This window comes from Nerophis lumbriciformis, linkage group LG36 (assembly GCF_033978685.3).
Source record: "Nerophis lumbriciformis linkage group LG36, RoL_Nlum_v2.1, whole genome shotgun sequence".
NCBI lineage: Eukaryota > Metazoa > Chordata > Actinopteri > Syngnathiformes > Syngnathidae > Nerophis > Nerophis lumbriciformis.
This window is the reverse complement of record NC_084583.2, coordinates 12,979,404-13,002,263: the sequence shown is the minus strand read 5'-3', so window position 1 is coordinate 13,002,263 and position 22,860 is coordinate 12,979,404. Positions and strand designations below refer to the sequence as shown.

The following is a 22,860-nucleotide window of genomic DNA, read 5'->3' as shown; positions in this document are numbered from 1 at the left end:
ACACTGCTTATCTGCAGTGACTGTAGAGCAAGTATACAGATTCAAATAGGAAACCGTTAACATATTTTATTTTGAGAATATGATAATTACAATTAATAAAATCATTGTGATTCATACCCACAATATTAGGTTAACTTGCTATTCCAATAATTCACATCAGTGCAAAGACAATATTGTCCAGGGTCAGTTACGTGTATTATTGTGGTTGTTGTTTACAATCATGTAGAACTGCACATCTTAATATTTTGAATACCCGTTTGAAGCTAAAGTACACAAGAGGAAAGCATTTGAGAAACATTTTAAAGTGCAGTTGTAATCCACTGCCAACTACAACTAATCTATTAAATAATAATTTTTACATACACATTGTTGAAAATGTAAACAATGGCTTGTTTTACACAACCCTTTTTGTTTGGTGTACCAAATATTTTCGCCAGCAAAGTTACAGCGTACCATATTTAATTGCTAAAAAATACTACATATTATAGAAAACTGTACATATTTTATTAGTTGTGTGAATGCCAATGTATTCACACATATAAGATTCTACACAAAAACAATCATCTATTTATTATTCTTCTCCTTCCAACAAACTCTGCCAGCTTTCAGCTTCCCCAGTTTTCATTTGATCTGAACCGTTCGAGAATGGAAATGTTTGGCCTGCCAGGAATCGATAGCATAATTGTTTTCCTTTTCCCAAACATCCCAGATTACCAGGATTTCCTGGTTTTCCGGAATATTTTCCCCATTGAAAATGAACGGGCCAATTTTCAAACATGTCCCAATTCCTGCATTTCTTACCTGATTCAAACCGTTCCACCATCCATCCACACACACTACTCATCCCGGACTCTACTCATCCCGGACATTCAAACTAACATTTTCCAGGTTAAAACATTTCCAGGAATTCCAACAATTACCGGTTTTCCAAAGTCCTATTTCCACCCTTTTTTGGGGGACTTTTCCTTCTACATTTTTCAACCCTTTTGAATCCATTCCACCATCAAAACACCCAACTTAGTTGGGACCGATGTTTTATATGTACAAATTCCAGGAATTCTGAAATAGAAATTCCCAATTACACATTTTTACTAAGTTACTCAGTGTTACTCAGTTATGTTAGTAAATGTACTATATGAAAAATGTCCAATGACACCAATTGAAATTAAATATTGGTAACTACTGGAACAATGGTCAAAGTCACTATCTATAAACTTGTAGCTGAAACTGCTACCTGAGAATGGACCTGAAATCAACCACTGCATGACACAACATAAATTGTGTCAACTGCGTTATAAAAATGAAGTGCATTAATGAATGAACATGGACTGTACTCCCAAAAAAACAAATGCTAATTAACATGAAAATTAACTATATTTTGAAAGTTCCAATTAAAAGAAAATTAGGTGTTCATTAATGCTTGGAGAAAGAGTTTAGTTGTCTTTTTTCTGGGTTTAAAAAATGTAGTCAAATTTTAGCCATTTCCTGTGAAATTCTCTACTCACCTGCTGGCTCTCAAAGGTCCAGGTGCTGTCAGGTAAAGAGGCGTCCAGGACGCTGATGACCTCCTTAAAGTCAGTGGTGCTGCTGGGCTTCACCAAAGTGAAATCGCTGTACTCTGACATTGGAGACATGCACGACCTGAAGGAGTGACTCTGAGACATGACGTCTCCTCCCAGAACCTCCACGTACTTGATAGGTCCATCACTGTTGAGCTGAATGTGCAGGTTTCTGTTGGGCTTCTTGTCCTCATCACAGTGTGTCCGTCTCATGCAGCAACTAGCGTCGCTTCCGCTGCTCCTCAAGCATTTCACCGCTAAGACCAGCAAAGTCACCAGAGACAGCACGGACACCGAGGCCAGAGACACGATCAAATAAAGCGTGATCGTGCCGCTTGTCTTACTGGGCTCGGACACCTTGTGTCTCAGCTCCAACATGGGCTCGCTCACAGCGTCCTCCAGCAGGATGGACAGCGTGACGGTGGCCGACTGGACCGGTTCCCCGTCGTCCTGGACCTCTACAAGCAGCCTCTGAGAGGAGTCGTCGTGCTCGGACACAGCGCGTTTAGTCCTCACCTCCCCTGTGTACACACTGACCGTGAACAAAGAGGCGTCTGTGGCCTCAGACACTTTGTACGAGATCCAGGCGTTGTGGCCCGAGTCCGCGTCCACGGCCGTCACCTTGGTGACCAGGTGGCCCGCCTTGGCCGTGCGGGGCACCCGCAGGTGGGAGGCAGCGTGGGGGGAAGGGTAAATAACAGCGGGGGCGTTGTCGTTCTGGTCCAGGATGAAAACATGCACTGTGGCGTTGGTGCTGAGAGACGGAGAGCCCTGGTCCTTTGCCTGAACCTGAATGTGGAACACTTTGACTTTCTCGTAGTCAAAGGAGTGCATGCTGTAGATGCTGCCGTTCTCTGAGTTCATGTAAACGTAAGACGACACGGACACGTCGTGCACTTTAGAGTCCACGATAGAGTAAGACACTTTGGCGTTTTCGCCAGCATCCAGGTCACATGCAGACACCGAGTACAGTATAGAACCTGCTACTCCGTTCTCTTTTAGATAAACATTATAAGAGCTCTGAGAGAATACAGGAGGGTTGTCATTGACATCAGTGATGCTGACAGATATCATTTTCTTACTGGAGAGAGGAGGAGATCCTGAATCAGTGGCTGTTATCTCAATCTTGTACTCAGACACTCTCTCTCTGTCTAAAGCACCACTGGTGACCAGCGCATAATTGTTAGAAAAAGATGGTTTGAGGGCAAAAGGATATTTTGGGGGTAGATGTAATGTAACTTTACCATTGTCCCCAGTGTCATCATCTCTAGCACTGAGTAATGCTACCACAGTGCCAGTAGGAGAGTCCTCACGCACAGGTTTTGAATTAGAAGTGAAAACAATCTCTGGAGCGTTGTCATTCACATCTAAAACTTCGACATGCACAGTACAATGACCCTCCATTCTAGGATTGCCTTTGTCTTTAGCAGTTAGGTCTATTTCGTAATTTGAAGTGGACTCAAAATCTAGAATTCCTTTTAAAAGTATGGTGCCGGTCGTATTATCAATAGTAAATATAGAAAGGACATTTTCAGGTGTGTGAGCACCAAAGAAATATTCTATTTCTCCATTTGGGCCATCATCCATGTCTGTTGCTTTTGTCTGTGCGATGGTTGCACCTTTTTCTAGGTTTTCAGCGACTGACACTTTCTGTAATGCTTTCTCAAAGACTGGACCATTGTCATTATTGTCAAGAATTTTGACGGTAATTTGGGATGTCCCTGATTTCACAGGGCTGCCTCCATCTAGAGCTGTGAGCAAAAGCTGATGAATTGACTTTTTCTCTCTATCTAAAGGTTTGACTAAAACAAGCTCAGGCACTTTTCTGCCTCCTGCAACCTCTTTAAGTCTAATATTAAAACACTCGTCTTTGCTGAGAGTGTACGACCTGAGCGAATTAGCGCCCACGTCCGGATCAACGGCGCTTTCTACTGGAAAACGGACCCCGACTAACATAGATTCTGCAATCTCCAGCGTGACGTCACTCGAAGGAAACTGGGGCGCGTTATCATTCATGTCCTGTATTTCTACCTCCACACGGAAAAGCTGCAAGGGGTCCTCGATGACGACCTGCAGAGGGAGCACACAGCTGGCGCTTTGTCCGCATAAAGCCTCTCTGTCTATTCTGTCATTGACCAGCAGCTCGCCCTTCCCCGCATCCACGCTGAAATACTGCTTACCAGCCTCAGAGGCGACGCGCAGCTTGCGCTCAAATATCTCAGACAGTCCCAAAGACAGATCTTTGGCCAGATTTCCCACCACGGAACCTCGTTTGAGCTCCTCTGGGATGCTGTAACGAGTCTGTGCATCCACTGTAGTCCACAAGAGAAAGACGTGATGCCACAAAAGAGCCTGCCATCTCCAGTCTCTGTATCCTATTGTCTTTGTCATCCTTGATCCTCTAAATGCATCAATTCCAATCCAAAAGAAGACAGACCATGAAGACAAAATCCATATTCCCAACATGCGACATGGTGAGGGAAAACAAAATCCGTTCATAGTCCAAAATATAAGTCCAAATAAATGAAATCCTGGCAGTACATGACTGATGTACCTTCTCTCCTCTCTACACTGAGCATTGTGGTTGTGTTGCTAAGTATGGGGGGAGGGAGAAGATCTCTTTGTACGGCTCTGACTGCTATTGGTGCTCAGCAGCTTTCACCCTCAGCCAATCAGAGGCACTCTGTGCAGCACTGTTACACACACACACACACACACGGACGCGCACACACACACTGCTGATCCACACTCTCTTTAAAGCAGCATATTCAAATAGGACACATTAATAGATTGTTTCTATAATACGGTAAATACAATGAATAAATGCATTGTTATTCATACCCATAACATTAGAAGCACTTGCTATTTCCATTAGTCACATCACTACAAGGAAAAAAAATAATATATCAGTTTTGTCTATTTTCGTGTTTTTTGTTCAAATTCATACAAAACAGCGATTCCTAATATTTTACTTATGTGTTATTGCTACATAAGAAGAAAGCATATGAGAAATATTTTACAGTGCAGCTGTAATCCGTTAAAAACTACAAACAATATATTTGGTAATATTTAAAAATAATGAAGCATTATAAACAATGCAAAAAAATAAAACGCTTGTTATACACAACCTTTATTGTGAGGTGTACTTAATAGTTTGGCCAGTGAATTTAGAACATATTATCAATAGCTACTCCATATAATAAATTAGTCTTTTTTTGTAAATATTAATCAATGATTTTATTAGATGTCTTGTATAGAAAAATGTCCATTGACACCCATTAACATTGTTTTTTGGTTACTAATGGAACATTGGTCAGAGTCGCTGTCCACCCAGGTGGTGCTGAAACTGCTACCTGAGAATGGAGCTGAAATCCACCACGACATTAAACAACACAAAGTGTGTCAACTGTGTTTTAACAATGGGTTATATTTATGAATGAACTCATTTAAAATAATGATTATTATTTAATTCAATTCTATTTTTTCCAAAGACATGCACCTGGGGATAGGTTGCTTGGCAACACTAAATTGGCCCTAGTGTGTGAATGTGAGTGTGAATGTTGTCTGTCTATCTGTGTTGGCCCTGTGATGAGGTGGCGACTTGTCCAGGGTGTACCCCGCCTTCTGCCCGAATGCAGCTGAGATAGGCTTCAGCACCCCCTGCGACCCCAAAAAGGGACAAGGGGTAGAAAATGGATAGAATTCTATTTTTTTTAGGCATTTAGTAAAATCTATTTTTTTTTTAAATGTTTTTTCTTTAGCGAGGAAACTAGGAGTATTATCATTACTGTCCAATATTTCAGTTTCAACTGTGGTAAATTATACCGTATACAATGATTGTGAAGTAGCATGTATTTGTATTTGGTCACAGAATCCTTTGGATCTAAGGTCAAAAGTGCACATGTCCATCACTGCACGTTCAGAGAGTGGTGGCTCTTGTCCCCAGGACATTGAGGAACTGAAAGGATAGCAGCAGTTGGATTTTAGGAGGAAGTGTAAAGACATTAGCAACATCTGGTAGGAAGCCCTCACAAGTAGGAGTAGAGGATAGGGGTCGGAAGTCACCCGACTCAAACCGATCACAGGGAATCGGTTGACTAGCCAAACAACAAGCTGGGCTTTTGTCCAGACTGGTCGGCTTCAAGGCTAGAGTTACGAAGAGTGGGGGTTTTTGTGTAAAAGGTATTTAAGGACAGTTGTCCAAGAGGATATCAGAAGAGAGATCCGGCCCATACTCTTTCTCCTGGAGCTGCAGCTCCAGTTTGAGGCTCGCTGAAACAAATAAAGCTTTTTGTTCGACGATTCCTCCTTGGCGTCTTCTTGGTTCATCACTCATTACACAGTCACTCTGTCCTGGGAGAGTGGCACGAGCGTCAAATATACAACACAACCCTGTGCAGTTTTAAGGTGTTGTCTAGAACGAGCTCCAGCGGCAGCAAACATGTCACCATTTGTCCACACAGCTCCTTCCTGTCTATTCGATTTGTCACCAGCAGGTCTCCCTTCCCCAAGTCCACAATGAAATACTGCTTACCGGCCTCCGAGGTTATCCGCAGCTTACGTCGTTGCAGCTCTGATACGACCAAACCAAAATCTTTGGCGAGATTCCCCACCACCGAGCCCAGGTTCAGCTCCTCCCGGGATGCTGTAGCGGCTCTGTGCGAGGATTGTACTCCACAACAGGGAGAAACCATGGCACCACCACAGCAACTGCCAAGCGGGTAATTTCTTCCACATTATTCTTCAGTAAAATATCCAATCAACCTAATCCGAAGCATAGAAGAGGTCTGTAATCCTCGCAGAAAAAAAGCGTCCTGGGCTATAATAATAGAAGAGATAGTCATGCTTTGTGCGCATAAAGTCCTCCCCACGAACACTACATTGTGAAGGCAAGCTAGGATGAAGCTAAGATGTGACTGGATCTCTTTGTACAGCTCTCACTCTCATTGGTGGACTGTGACGAAACCTTGCAGCCTATCATAATGCTCCTGGACGGCAGTGATGTCACAACACTCATTAAGTCCACTGAAGTGCAATATTGTCTTGCGACAATACCAATGCTTTATGCATTTAAAAGGCAGAAAACAAAAATAACTTTTATTTGCAGTACTGGATCAAGTATTTGATTGTATTGCTATATTCTGAAATTAATTTTGCAAGTATAATTGATACAAATTTCAATTGACAAAGGCGTATAAAAAAGGCCCAAAAAATGTAATAATACTTTTATTTACAATACTGGATAAGGTGTATGATTGTACTATAATATCTTACTATTAGGTATAATCTATGGGAAAAATAAATTGACCAAAACTTATTTAAAGGCAGAAAACAAACACAACTTTTATTTGCAGTAATGGATCAAGTATACAATATTTTGCAATTAATTTTGCAAGTATCATTTATAAAAAATAATACAATTTTCAATTGACAAAGGGGTATTTAAAGGCCAAAAAAAATTGAATAATTGTAAGACTGAATAAGGTATATGATTGTACTGCAATATCTTACAATTAAATATAATTTATAGGGAAAAAAATGACAACAACGTATTTAAAGGCCAACAACAAAAACAACTTCTATTTGCAGTACTGAATCAAGTATTTGATTGTATTGCTATATTTTAAAATTAATTTTGCAACTTTAATTGATAAAAATAATACAATTTCAATTGACAAAGGCTTTGTATGAAGGCCAAAAAAATCAAATAATACTTTTATTTATAATACTGGATAAGGTACATGATTGTACTACAATATCTTACTATTAGGTATAATCTATAGTAAAAAATAATTGACCAAAACTTATTTAAAGGCAGAAAACAAATACAACTTATATTTGCAGTAATGGATCAAGTATTTGATTGTATTACAAAATGTATAAATTAATTTTGTAAGTATAATTTATAAAAGTAATACAATTTCAAATGACAAAGGGGTATTTAAAGGCCAAAAAAATCTAATAATACTTGTATTTGTAATACTGAGTAAAATATGTGATTGTACTACAATATCTTACAATTAAGTATAATTTAAAGGGAAAAGAAATGACAACAACGTATTTAAAGGCCAAAAAGAAATACAACTTTTATTTGCAGTACTGGATCAAGAATTTGATTGTATTACAAAATGTATAAATTAATTTTGCAAGTATAATTTATAAAAGTAATACAATTTCCATTGACAAAGGCGTATATAAAGGTAAAAAAAATCTAATAATACTTTTATTTGTAATACTGGATAAGGTATATGATTGTATTACAATATTTTAAAATTAAATTTACCAGTATAATTTATAGAAAAAAAAAACATTGGCAAAAACGTATTTAAGGGCTAAAAACAAATAATACTTTTATTTGCATTACTGGATCAAGTATTTGATTCTATTACAATATTTTACAATTAATTTTGCAAGTATAATTTATAAAAAATAATAAAATTTTAATTGACAAAAGGGTATTTAAAGTCCCAAAGAAAAAAAAACAAAAATTAATAATACTTATTTTTGCAGTACTGGATAAGGTACATGATTGTACTACAATATCTTACAATTAAGTATAATTTATAGGAAAAAATAACAAAAACGTATTTAAAGGCCAAACCCAAATACGACTTTTATTTGCAGTAATGGATCAAGTATTTGATTGTATTACAATATTTTAAAATTAATTTTGCAAGTATAATTTATAAAAAATAATAACATTTTAATTGACAAAGGGGTACTTAAAGGCCCAACGGAAAAAAAACAAAAATTAATAATACTTATTTTTGCAGTACTGTATAAGGTACATGATTGGACTACAATATCTTACAATTAAGTATACTTTATAGGAAAAAATAACAAAAACGTAATTAAAGGCCAAAAACAAGTACAACTTTTATTTGCAGTAATGGATCAAGTATTTGATTGTATTACAATATTTAAAAATTAATTTTGCAAGTATAATTTACAAAAGTAATACAATTTCCATTGACAAAGGCATATATAAAAGCCAAAACAATCGAATAATACTTTTATTTGTAATACTGGATAAGGTATATGATTGTATTTATTACAATATCTTACAATTAAATTTACCAGTATAATTTATAGACAAAAAAAACCATTGACAAAAACGTATTTAAGGGCTAAAAACAAATAATACTTATTTTTGCAGTACTGGATAAGGTATATGATTGTACTACAATATCTTACAATTAAGTATACTTTATAGGAAAAAATAACAAAAACGTATTTAAAGGCCAAAAATAAATACGACTTTTATTTGCAGTACTGGATCAAGTATCTGATTGTATTATAATATTTTAAAATTAATTTTGCAACTTTAATTTATAAAAGTAATACCATTTTAATTCACAAAAGCATATATATAAAGGCCAACAAAATCGAATAATACTTTTATTTGTAATACTGGATAAGGTATATGATTGTAGTACAATATCTTACAATTAAATTTACAAGTATAATTTAAAGGAAAAAAACATTGACAAAAACGTATTTAAAGGCCAAAAACAAATGATAATTTTATTTGCATTACTCGATCAAATATTTGATTCAATAACAATATTTTACAATTAATTTTGCAAGTATAATTTATAAAAATAATACAATTTTAATTGACTAAGTGGTACTTAAAGGCCCAAAGAAAAAACAAAAATAAACTAATAATACTTATTTTTGCAATACTGGATAAGGTGTATGATTGTACTACAATATCTTACAATTAAGTATACTTTAAAGGAAAAAATAACAAAAACGTATTTAAAGGCCAAAAACAAGTACAACTTTTATTTTCAGTAATGGATCAAGTATTTGATTGTAATACAATATCTAAAAATTAATTTTGCAAGTATAATTTACAAAAGTAATACAATTTACATTGACAAAGGCGTATATAAAGGCCAAAAAAATCTAATAATACTTTTATTTGTAATACTAAATAAGGAATATGATTGTATTACAATATCTTACAATGAAATTTACCAGTATTATTTATAGGGAAAAAAAACATTGGCAAAAATGCATTTAAAGGCCAAAAAACAAATAATAGTTTTATTTGCATTACTGGATCAATTATTTGATTCAATAACAATATTTTACAATTAATTTTGCAAGTATAATTTATAAAACTAATACAATTTTAATTGACAAAGGGGTACGTAAAGGCCCAAAGGAAAAACAAAACAAAAGTAATCATACTTATTTTTGCAATACTGGATAAGGTATATGATTGTACTACAATATCTAACAATTACATCTACAAGTATAATTTATAGGGGGGAAAAAATGACAAAAACGTATTCAAAGGCCAAAAAACAAATAATACTTTTATTTGCAGTACTGGATAAAGATTGTGTTACAATATTTTACGATTAAATTTGCAAGTATAATTTATACAAAAAAACAATAATTTCAATCAACAAAAGCGTATATAAATACCACAAAAAAACAAACAAAACAAAACAACAATCCAACAACAAAAAAACAAAAAACAATACCGGATACAGTATTTTATTGTATTACAATATTTTACAATTAAATTTGCAAATATAATGTATATAAATAATACAATTTTAATTGACCAAAGCGTATTTAAAAGCCAAAAAGTATTTGATTATTTGATTGTGTTACACAATTTTACAATTTATAATTTTATTTATATATATATATATATATATATATATATATATATATATATATATATATATATATATATATATATATATATATATATATACAAACATTCAATTGACAGAAGTGTATTTAAAGCCCATGAAACAAATACTTTTTTTTATATGAAATATGGTATTTGAAAAATGTTAAGTTTGCAAGTGGCTATTACAATTGACAAATGTGTAAAGACCATAAACAATACTTTTATTTACTGTGTACTGGATAAAATGTTTGATTTTATTTAAAAAAAAACAAATTAAATATGCACATAAAATATATACAAAACATTATAGAATATCAATGGACACATACATTATTAATGTATTCAAAGGCCAATATACTATATTAAGTATTTGACTGTATAAAAAAAAAAAACATGTTTCAATAAAATATGCAAGTAGGCTATAATATGTACAATTATAATTGCAAATTGCAAAAGTGTATTTGAAAGCCATTAAACAATTAACACTTGTGTTTGCAACACGAATACATGACTGTAATAAAACATTTTACAAATAAATGCGCAAGTATACATACAAAATGTGATAATGGACAAACACTAACCAAATGTGTAATTAAAGGCCAACAAACCCTCAAGTGATACTTTATTAAGTATCAGATTGTATTAAACCATTTTACATTTATATATGCAAGTAGGTATGTGTAAGTATACAAATATAATTACAATTGAAATAAGTGTATTTAAAGGCCCATAAACGAAAAAAATAAAATAAAATAAAATAAATTCAACATGCACGTATATTATACATAAACATATACAATTTAAATAGATAAATAAATACAAGTCTACTTGTGCATTTTGTTTGTCCAATATGACTAAATTGCAATGCCTGTTATGGATTAGGACTTATTAAACCACTGAAAGACAACTCATATGAATAATCATAATTTATATTTATCCATCTATCGCTCTATAAATACACACCATCCATCTGTCCATCATGCACCCATGTCCGTGCACCTGCAGCACGCACTCACACGCAGAACCTCTGCGGCTCACAAGGCGCTTCATTGCCTTCCTGTGGCCAAACGAAGGAAGTGCAGCCTGGGCACGTCAGCACGTCCTCGTTGCATGAGGCTTAAAAAAAGAATCCTACGTAAAATACCCGGATGGAGGTCTGTAGAGCAACCCAAAAGGGAGGGGCAGGAGGAAAGCTTTTCACTGGGAAAATGTAAGGAGGTGTTTGTTATATTTTTATTTATATTTTTTTATATTTCTTTTTATATCTCTCTGACATGAAAGCAACATAACAACACGTACATAATAAACGCACTATGACTCTTATATTCTGTATCATCATGAAGGACTATGATAATAAAATACATGTTTTATGTACGACACCTGGCAGGGGAAAGGGAAATAGAAATAAAAAAAAAACATAATCTAAGCATCACTTTTGCACGGGCTGTGTGCTATACGTAAATGTGGGCGACAGAGGGCGATGTGGAGAGGCAGTCAGCGAGCAGGGAGGGACGAGGGAAGGCGTGAGAGCCAGACAGAAGCTTTCAGCACCACGGGGGTGGACAGCGCCACACAGGCGGTCGACTGCTGTATCTGCAACCCACGCCTCCTAACACTTTTCCTGCAGGCGAGCTACTTTTGCAATTGAGCAAGTGGAGGAGATCTGCCTCATTCATACATATCATTTGTATTTATTTATTTATGAAAGACACGTTTTTGTTAACAGGTATATAACAACATATTGCATATGTTCGTTCCTTGACTGCACTTAAATGTAGAGTATATGTAGAATATATTTATATTATTTATACTATATATATATATATATATATATATATATAATATATTATATTATTTATTCTTCTTCTTGTCTATTGTGAGCGAACTGTGGTGCTGAATTTCCCCCAGGGATCAATAAAGTACTTTCTATTATATTCTATTCTATTTTATTTATATGTGATTATAGTGTATATATATTTTCTCATTCTGTTTTGCACACAACATGTACATAGTGTCATGCACATAGTGTATACACCCCCCCCCCCCTCCCTCCCATTTTTTGTATATATATTTTTTCAAATCACCTGACATGTATACTGTGTATATGTACATAATTTATCCATTTTTTTTAACATAATTTTTTTTATATACAGCTTTTAAGCTTTTCTATCTGCCCCGCCGGACATTCCCAAATAAATTGTTTTAGATGTTTAAGATGTAAAGTGTAGCTGCCATTATGATGTGCAGTGATGTTTTCTAATGGCCGGAAGTCTTCAACTATACTAAGTCTTTCAATACTTGGAATCTGCATGATATACTAGTTACTATGGTCATCTAATTAGTTACTATGGTAATGTAAGTCACAGCAGCTCAGACGAGGCACCAAGTGGTGTGGTTGGGGAGCGTTTCCACAGAGTGTTTCCAGAGCCTGAAATGTGGGTGTCAGGGACAGACGTGGAAGGAGATTTTTTACAACAAAGTTCTAAAGCTTAGTGATGTATCACATATATCAGATTGTAGGTGGGTTTATTTTACCCTTCGCGTTCATATTTTGCTGTGTTTGTTGCATTTTTGTTGCGTTTGGCTTGATTGTAAAATATGTGAATGAAGAGGGGGTGTGACGTTCATACGTTGTCAATAGTCAGTGTTTTATCGTTCATAGTTAATATTGTAAATGCCACATTCTTTATTTTCATGTACATTCTGGGTGTCTCATTCAGTAAAAAATGTTTTTTAAATTCCATTCCTTTTTTAAGGCGGTCTGTCATAACGTTTTTAGCCATTTAGACATTATTGGGAGGTTTTGTATTAGTGTTCCTAAAAATCATATATACCGGCCCTGACACATTTTTTCTCTAAATTTGGCCCCCGAGTGAAAATAATTGCCCTGGCCTGGACTAAACTATTATCATTAAGACTATAGCCAAAAATACACTACAATGGTGATCAGAACACTTTCATGTTTTGTAGAAATCCACCAACACATCCATCCATCCATCCATTTTCTACCGCTTATTCCCTTTGGGCCAACACAGATAGACAGACAACATTCACACTCACATCCACACACTAGGGCCAATTTAGTGTTGCCAATCAACTTATCCCCAGGTGCATGTCTTTGGAAGTGGGAGGAAGCCGGAGTACCCGGAGGGAACCCACGCAGTCACGGGGAGGACATGCAAACTCCACACAGAAAGATCCCGAGCCCGGGATTGAACCCAAGACTACTCAGGACCTTCGTATTGTGAGGCAGATGCACTAACCCCACATATGCAGGTGAAATACATGTGTATTTGTAAACAACCACTCATCTGCAACATTAGGTACGCAGCATAATGCTTAATAATGTGCTGATATTGTCAGAGTATGTTGGTGACGAACCCCAATATGCAGAGGCTTTGTCCAGGAAAACATGATTTAATTTAACACTATAGCAAAAAAACAAACAAAAGGGTACAAACAAAAGGCGCGCACAAGGCGGAGAACAAACTTGGCTATGAACTAAAACAGCACAAAGGCTAACTGTCGACAAGAAACAAAAACACTTACTGTGACACGAAGGAACTATGACATGAGCAGAGTGAAGAAAAGTAGACAGAGTTACAACGACAAGTATTATGACAGGTAGTAGTGACAATAATCCAGCACTGACTGGAGAGGAAGGCAGGTTCAAATAGCAGCTGGCTGATTGACACCAGGTGGTGGCCAGGTGCCAATCAGCCACAGCTGAGGGGACAAAGCACTCAGGGAGATAATCAGGAAATAACAAAAATAAGAGCGCTGACAGGAAACAAAGACAGGAAAAACCAAAACCTAACTGAACTGTCAGTGACATACCTGACAGATATGGTTGATAATTATTGTCTGGAGTTTGCTGTGGAGGCTTTTATAATATTTTGCCCAATGTACAGTAAAACTATAGATATTAATCTCACAATGTTAACTATGAATTACAAACAGCTCTTTTAGTAGGATGCAGAATCAACTTTAAACGTCGACTCATGACCCGTGTGTTAAACGCATGCAAGGACCTTAAGATACAACAAAGACGAGTACGTTCAACTATTTTGTCGCAAATAAGATTGTCTTATCTTCACTTACTGAACGCTGTCCCATTAACGCGGGATTAAAAAGATGTCTGAACCGATGCTATATTTCAGACAACAGTGCTATAAAATAATAAAAATATTATACATATTTCTATTATTATAAATGTAGAAAGTGCATGCACTGCAAAATGTCAGTGTTCAAAAACAAGAAAAAAAATACAAAAATTAGGGGTATTTTATTTGAACTAAGCAAAAGTATCTGCCAATAGAACAAGAAAATTTGGCTTGTCAAGACTTTCCAAAACAAGTAAAATTAGCAAACCTCAATGAACCCAAAAATACATTAAAATAAGTATATTCTCAATAATAAAAAGTGCACTTTTCTTGGTAGAAAAAAAGAGACATTTTTGCTCAATATGCTGAAAAATATTCTTCAATTAAGTATGCTCAAGTAAGAAATGATTACCGTATTTTTCGGACTATAAGTCGCAGTTTTTTTTCATAGTTTGGCCGGGCTCTAGTGCGATTTATATATGTTTTTTTACTTCTTTATTATGCCTTTTCGGCAGGTGCGACTTATACTCCGGTGCGACTTATACTCCGAAAAATACGGTACTTTAAAAAAGTAGTTTTATACTTGTGAGTGTTGATGACACAGCTTTGCAACAGTTGATATTCCAGTTTCAAGCATGTTTTACTCAATATAGGTCATCAAATCTCAGCTACAAGCTGTAATATCTTACTGAGATCATTTAGGACCAAAACACTTAAAACAAGTAAAACACTCTAACATAAAATCTGCTTAGTGAGAAGACAGAAAATAAGCAAATATCACCCTTATTTGAGATATTTAATCTTAGATTTCAGTTTTTGCAGTGTGTCAGTTACCTACATCAAATTTAAGATGTAGGATGTAAGAAAATAAAAAATAAAAACAAAGAATACAAGCAAGACAGTTTAAATATCAATTAGCATTCACACAATTCATATAAATGTTCTTACCTGAGCAAGCATTGATCTTCAATAAAAAATGGTTCACACTCTGGGTCATTTTAGAGTGAGATAGGATGGACTAAGATGAATTAGCTAAGATGAATGATTATTACATAATGTGTATGTACTGTGATGTCATCATAAAAACAGAAAAAACACTTGCTATTGTTGGTTAGTGTTTTACTGTGGTACTATAATCAAAGAAACAGCCATATGAAGTCAGGGCTGTTTAAGGCCTGCACATTAAAGGCCTACTGAAATGCGATTTTCTTATTTAAACGGGGATAGCAGGTCCATTCTATGTGTCGTACTTGATCATTTCGCGATATTGCCATATTTTTGCTGAAAGGATTTAGTAGAGAACATCGACGATTAAATTTGCAACTTTTGGTCGCTGATAAAAAAGCCTTGCCTGTACCGGAAGTAGCAGACGATATGCGCGTGACGTCACAGGTTGTGGAGCTCCTCACATCCGCACATTGTTTACAATCATGGCCACCAGCAGCGAGAGCGATTCGCACCGAGAAAGCGACGATTTCCCCATTAATTTGAGCGAGCATGAAAGATTCGTGGATGAGGAAAGTGAGAGTGAAGGACTAGAGGGCAGTGGGAGCGATTCAGATGCTGTGAGAGGCGGGTGGGACCTGATATTCAGCTGGGAATGACTAAAACAGTAAATAAACACAAGACATATATATACTCTATTAGCCACAACACAACCAGGCTTATATTTAATATGCCACAAATGAATCCCGCATAACAAACACCTCCCCCTCCTGTCCATATAACCCGCCAATACAACTCAAACCCCTGCACAACACACTCAATCCCACAGCCCAAAGTATCGTTCACCTCCCCAAAGTTCATACAGCACGTATATTTCCCCAAAGTCCCCAAAGTTACGTACGTGACATGCACATAGCGGCACGCACGTACGGGCAAGCGATCAAATGTTTGGAAGCCGCAGCTGCATGCGTACTCACGGTACCGCGTCTGCGCATCCAACTCAAAGTCCTCCTGGTAAGAGTCTCTGTTGTCCCAGTTCTCCACAGGCCAATGGTAAAGCTTGACTGTCATCTTCCGGGAATGTAAACAATGAAACACCGGCTGTGTTTGTGTTGCTGCAGTCGGCCGCAATACACCGCTTCCCACCTACAGCTTTCTTCTTTGCCGTCTCCATTGTTCATTGAACAAATTGCAAAAGATTCACCAACACAGATGTCCAAAAATACTGTGGAATTTTGCGATGAAAACAGACGACTTAATAGCTGGCCACCATGCTGTCCCAAAATGCCCTCCACAATCCGTGACGTCACGCGCTGACGTCATCATACTGAGACGTTCTCAGCAGGATATTTCCCGCGAAATTTAAAATTGCACTTTAGTAAGCTAACCCGGCCGTATTGGCGTGTGTTGCAATGTTAAGATTTCATCATTGATGTATAAACTATCAGACTGCGTGGTCGGTAGTAGTGGGTTTCAGTAGGCCTTTAAGTGCTGCACATTCGCCTTATCTCTGATGCCTACATGCTGTTAGTAGACAGATGTAATATTTTACAGCTGCCAATGTTGTGTGACCACACATACATGTTTAGGACACATTATACATAGTCTATATGCACATGTTTGAACACATGACATGACTTTGTGAGCAATATGTAATGAGAGAGTGAGCAATAGATGATAAAGCAACACACAGTGTAAATGTGTGTTTGTATAGTGCAGTGGTCGGCAACCTTTACCAGTCAAAGAGCCATTTTGACCAGTTTCACAAATTAAAGATAACAATGGGAGCCACAAATTTTTTTTGAAATTTAAAACGAAATAACACTGCATAAAAAGTATTTTTTTTGCTTTGAGCTATGAATAAACCAGGGGCCTCAGACACGCTGCCCATACCTTACTATGGAATTTGAATGCTGGTGCGGCATGCAGTTTTTATATGAATGGCGCTTGTCAGCGTCATGCGTGCCGTGATGGTACAGCATATAGCACCCACTACTACCAGCATGCATGATCAACCACACGTTGTATGGGGCTTCCGCTTGCTCACGTAGGTGACAGCAAGGCATACTTGCTCAACAACCACACAGGTTACACTGACGGTGGCGGTATAAAAAAAACTTTAACACTCTTACTAATAATGCGCCACACTGTGAACCCAAACCAAACAAGAATGACAAACACATTTCGGGAGAACATCTGCACCGTAACACAACATAAACACAACAGGACAAATACCCAGAATCCCATGCAGCCCTAACTCTTCCGGGATACATTATACCAAGTATGCGTTGCTGTCACGTACGTGTGCAAGCAGAAGATGTATATTGTATAACAAGTGTTGGGCTGGCACGCTGTCAATACAGATTGTAGAGGGCGCCAAATGTTGTACCATCATGGCACGCCCTTATTATAACTGTAAATGTGAAAATCGGTGAATATTAATCCCGGGAGTTTTCCGCGAGAGGCACTGAAATCCGGAAGTCTCACGGGAAAATTGGGGGGTTCAGCAAGTAAGCTGCTGAGCCGCATCAGAGTGATCAAAGAGCCGACCCCTGGTATAGTGGATATATAGAAAAGATGTGTCAGCCAAAATGGAAATTGTGAACAAATGATTGCTAAAGTTGGTGTGCATCAGTGTGTTGTTTCTGTATGTGTGCGTGAGAAGTATAGAGAAACACTTTCTTACCTTAAATGGAGAGAGTCATTGTTGATCAGGATTGAGAGATCCAGGAAGAGGCAGCAGGTGACATGAAGACGTGAAAGAGAAAAGAGAGAAGGGATACTGGTCAGAGAAGTGATCAGATAAGACTGTATTTGGGAAGCTGTATGGACAACCAACATATACTTACCTGGTAACCAAACTGTTTGTTTGACACGTCAGATTGTTTAATTTTTGTGTTGTGCATGACAATATGTGTATGTGCTAACTGACACCAGTGTGTTTCCATATTTATTTAAGTGTCCCTTCATTGAATCGACATCACACAACATTGTGTGCATACAGTATTAGCATGTCCATGTACATACTATGACCTCTCTGTACAAATGGACTCTGTCAATTTATATACTGTAAGGTTTACTTTAACCCTGTAAGACCCAAATATAGAAAAACCTAAAAAAAACAACAACATTTGACCAGAACACAACACAATGTATACTATCCATGTACAGAGAAAATACTTCAGGCAGTGATGTAGTGGAATACAACCTGTTTGAGCCCACTGCAACAAGCCAGCATTTTGACTACTACATTCACCCAGTGTTGTATAATTGCAACAATTATATAACAAGCTCTAAATGAAATTTGATGCATCTGTTCCACAATAACTACATATGTACATGGTCTAGACCAGGGGTCACCAACGTGGTGCCCGTAAGGACCAGATGAGTCGCCCGCTGGCCTGTTCTAAAAATAGCTTAAATATCAGCACTTACCAGTGAGCTGCCTCTATTTTTTTTAATTGTATTTATTTACTAGCAAGCTGGTCTCGCTTTGCGCAACATTTTTAAGAGACAAAACTCAAATAGAATTTGAAAATCCAAGAAAATATTTTAAAGACTTGGTCTTCACTTGTTTAAATAAATTCATTTTTTTTTTTTTTTTAACTTTGCTTCTTGTAACTTTCAGAAAGACAATTTTAGAGAAAAACTACAACCTTAAAAATGATTGTAGGATTTTTAAACACATATACCTTTTTACCTTTTAAATTCATTCCTCTTCTTTCCTGACAATTTAAATCAATGTTCAAGGAAAACAAAATATTTTTATTGTAAAGAATAATAAATACATTTTAATTTAATTCTTCATTTTAGCTTCTGTTTTTTCGACGCAGAATATTTGTGAAATATTTCTTCAAACTTATTATGATTAAAATTCAAAAAAAAATATTCTGGCAAATCTAGAAAATCTGTAGAATTAAATGTAAATCTCATTTCAAAGTCTTTTGAATTTCTTTTAAAATTTTTGTTCTGGAAAATCTAGAAGAAATAATGATTTGTCTTTGTTAGAAATATAGCTTGGTCCAATTTGTTGTATATTCTAACAAAGTGCAGATTGGATTTTAACCTATTTAAAACAGTCATAAAAATTCGAAAATTAATCTTAATCAGGAAAAATTACTAATGATGTTCCATAAATTATTATTTTTAATTTTTTCAAAAAGATTCGAATTATCTAGTTTTTCTGGTGGAATTTTGAATTTTAAAGAGTCGAAATTGAAGTTAAACTATGTTTCAAAATGTAATTTTAATTTTTTTCGTGTTTTCTCCTCTTTTAAACCGTTCAATTAAGTGGTTTTTTTCCATCATTTATTCTCTACAAAACACGCCTCACTGATGCACATCTGCAAGACTCACTCAGAGTTGCAGTGTCAAATAAGTTACACACCAGAGTACAACACACTAGTTAACAGCATGCAATGCCAGGCTTCCCACTAACTGACGAAGAAACAGATAACAGATTTGGTGTCCAGTTCAAAGTGTGACATGATTTATTTAAAAATTTGAGAGTTGACTTTTGTATTTTATTATTAGTTATTATTTGTACAAACATGGTGCAAAGTAATTCATGATTTGTTAAAGGGGAACATTATCACCAGACCTATGTAAGCGTCAGTATACACATTGATGTTGCAGAAAAAGACCATATATTTTTTTAACCGATTTCCGAACTCTAAATGGGTGAATTTTGGCGAATGAAACGCCTTTCTATTATTCGCTCTCGGAGTGATAACGTCACAACGTGACATCACATCGGGAAGCAATCCGCCATTTTCTCAAACACATTACAAACACCGAGTCAAATCAGCTCTGTTATTTTCCGCTTTTTCGACTGTTTTCCGTACCTTGGAGACATCATGCCTCGTCGGTGTGTTGTCGGAGGGTGTAACAACACGAACAGGGACGGATTCAAGTTGCACCAGTGGCCCAAAGATGCGAAAGTGGCAAGAAATTGGACGTTTGTTCCGCACACTTTACCGACGAAAGCTATGCTACGACAGAGATGGCAAGAATGTGTGGATATCCTGCGACACTCAAAGCAGATGCATTTCCAACGATAAAGTCAAAGAAATCTGCCGCCAGACCCCCATTGAATCTGCCGGAGTGTGTGAGCAATTCAGGGACAAAGGACCTCGGTAGCACGGCAAGCAATGGCGGCAGTTTGTTCCCGCAGACGAGCGAGCTAAACCCCCTGGATGTCTTGGCTCACACCGTCCCTTATGCCACCGAAGATGATCAAGAGAAGAATATCGACCCTAGCTTCCCTGGCCTGCTGACATCAACTCCAAAACTGGACCGATCAGCTTTCAGGAAAAGAGAGCGGATGAGGGTATGTCTACAGAATATATTAATTTATGAAAATTGGGCCGTCTGCACTCTCAAAGTGCATGTTGTTGCCAAATGTATTTCATATGCTGTAAACCTAGTTCATAGTTGTTAGTTTCCTTTAATGCCAAACAAACACATACCAATCGTTGGTTAGAAGGCGATCGCTGAATTCGTCCTCGCTTTCTCCCGTGTCGCTGGCTGTCGTGTCGTTTTCACTTGCAATACGGTTCAAACCGATATGGCTCAATAGCTTCAGTTTCTTCTTCAATTTCGTTTTCGCTACCTGCCTCCACACTACAACCATCCGTTTCAATGCATGCGTAATCTGTTGAATCGCTTAAGCCGCTGAAATCCAAGTCTAAATCCGAGCTAATGTCGCTATAGCTTGCTGTTCTATGCGCCATGTTTGTTTGTGTTGGCATCACTATGTGATGTCACAGGAAAATGGACGGGTGTTTATAACGATGGTTAAAATCAGGCACTTTGAAGCTTTTTTTTAGGGATATTGCGTGATGGGTAACATTTTGAAAAAAACTTCGAAAAATAAAATAAGCCACTGGGAACTGATTTTTAATGGTTTTAACCCTTCTGAAATTGTGATAATGTTCCCCTTTAAAAAATGTTAGTGGCTAGCTAGTTGAAATGGGATATTGTGATTTCACAAGACTGTCTTAGAAGTGATCATTTGAAAATGTTCAATTTGAAAAATGTGCACTTAAGAGAAAATATAAAAATAAAGTGTTGCATATTGACATTTATCTGTTTCTATATATATTTATTGTGAGAAATCATTAAGACGATCAGTGTTTCCACAAAGATAAATATCATTCATTATTAATAATAACAGAGTTAAAGGTAAATTGAGCAAATTGGCTATTTCTGGCAATTTATTTAAGTGTGTATCAAACTGGTAGCCCTTCGCATTAATCAGTACCCAAGAAGTAGCTCTTGGTTTCAAAAAGGTTGGTGACCCCTGCTCTAGACATTGTAATAACAACCAAAAAAAAATACAAAAGACATTTTACTGACTTGAATCTGATGAATTCAGTCCAATGAAACAAATAGATGTTGTTCGAAGGAAACCATGAGAGGTTTTATGAGTTCATGGCCAGAAGGCGTGACTTATAAACAAATGTACGATCCAATAACCTTGTGAGACTGAACAATACATACTTGCCAACCTTGAGACCTCCGATTTCGGGAGGTGGGGGTTGGGGGCGGGGCGTGGTTGGGGGCGTGGTTAAGAGGGGAGGAGTATATTGACAGCTAGAATTCACCAAGTCAAGTATATATATATATATATATATATATATATATATATATATATATATATATATATATATATATATATATATACATACATACATCCTGAAAATATGCAAACAAAACAGTGTTTGGATAATTGATACTTCAAACTTGCATAAATAAATATTAAGGCATATAACATAACTTGGCTTCTGAGAGCTTCAAAATGTAATGAATAAAATGCTAAAGTTGTTGATAAACAAGCAATTATTTTAATAATTAAATATGGTCATTTTAAATGAATTATTATGATAATTTAAAATTAATTATTTCAAATATGTTTATTTTAATGTATAATTCTATGGCTGGATGTAATAAGGAGTCATAAAAAATAAAAAATACAAATACAATTAATTTTGATGTTTTTAGCAAAATATAGTAAAAATGTATTTAGTTGTTTTTTTTTTTAAATTAATAAATATATTTATTTTTAGGTAAGATAAACACAATAATACAATTTATCTCTAGTCTGGATGATTTAGTTCTTGTCACCCTGTTGTCCTCCCGTCGTGAAAAAAGGCTGTCCTCACTCAGGTCCGGCTGAAAATCGGGAGATTTTCGGGAGAATATTTGTCCCGGGAGGTTTTCGGGAGAGGCGCTGAATTTCGGGAGTCTCGCGGAAAATTCGGGAGGGTTGGCAAGTATGGAACAATAGGACCCAATAACTATGTAAATGTGGTAAAAAAACTAAATTATATATATATATTATATATATATATATATATATATATATATATATATATATAATTGATTGTTTTTAGGATGGTTAAGAGGTAAAATTGTAATTTTACAACAAGGGGTGTTACAGGGTTAAACCCTTATGTGAAAAACAAATAGTACTACATAAAGAAATATACATCTCTTTACACTGGCCTTCTATGGGAAAACACAGATTTAGAAATATATATACATATATATTAACTATTAGTACAATAAGGTATGGGTACAGCATATATACAAAATC

At 36.1% G+C, this 22,860-nt stretch overlaps 2 protein-coding genes across 21 annotated transcripts in view; both read right to left on the bottom strand.

Moving 5' to 3' along the window:
* The window catches only part of LOC133583004 (protocadherin gamma-C5-like), a 212,622-nt gene that overhangs the window by 73,666 nt on the left and 116,096 nt on the right, over positions 1-22,860 (bottom strand). The window lies entirely within an intron of this gene.
* Positions 1,443-4,448, bottom strand: LOC133576726 (protocadherin gamma-C5-like). Its single transcript, XM_072912432.1, has one exon. The coding sequence runs from the start codon at positions 4,056-4,058 to the stop codon at positions 1,455-1,457; it is 2,604 nt and encodes an 867-aa protein (XP_072768533.1). The 5' UTR covers positions 4,059-4,448; the 3' UTR covers positions 1,443-1,454.

What these genes read in the sequence shown, in the direction of transcription:
- LOC133576726 (XM_072912432.1), bottom strand. Translation starts at nt 4,058, where the DNA reads ATGAACGGATTTTGTTTTCCCTCACCATGTCGCATGTTGGGAATATGG.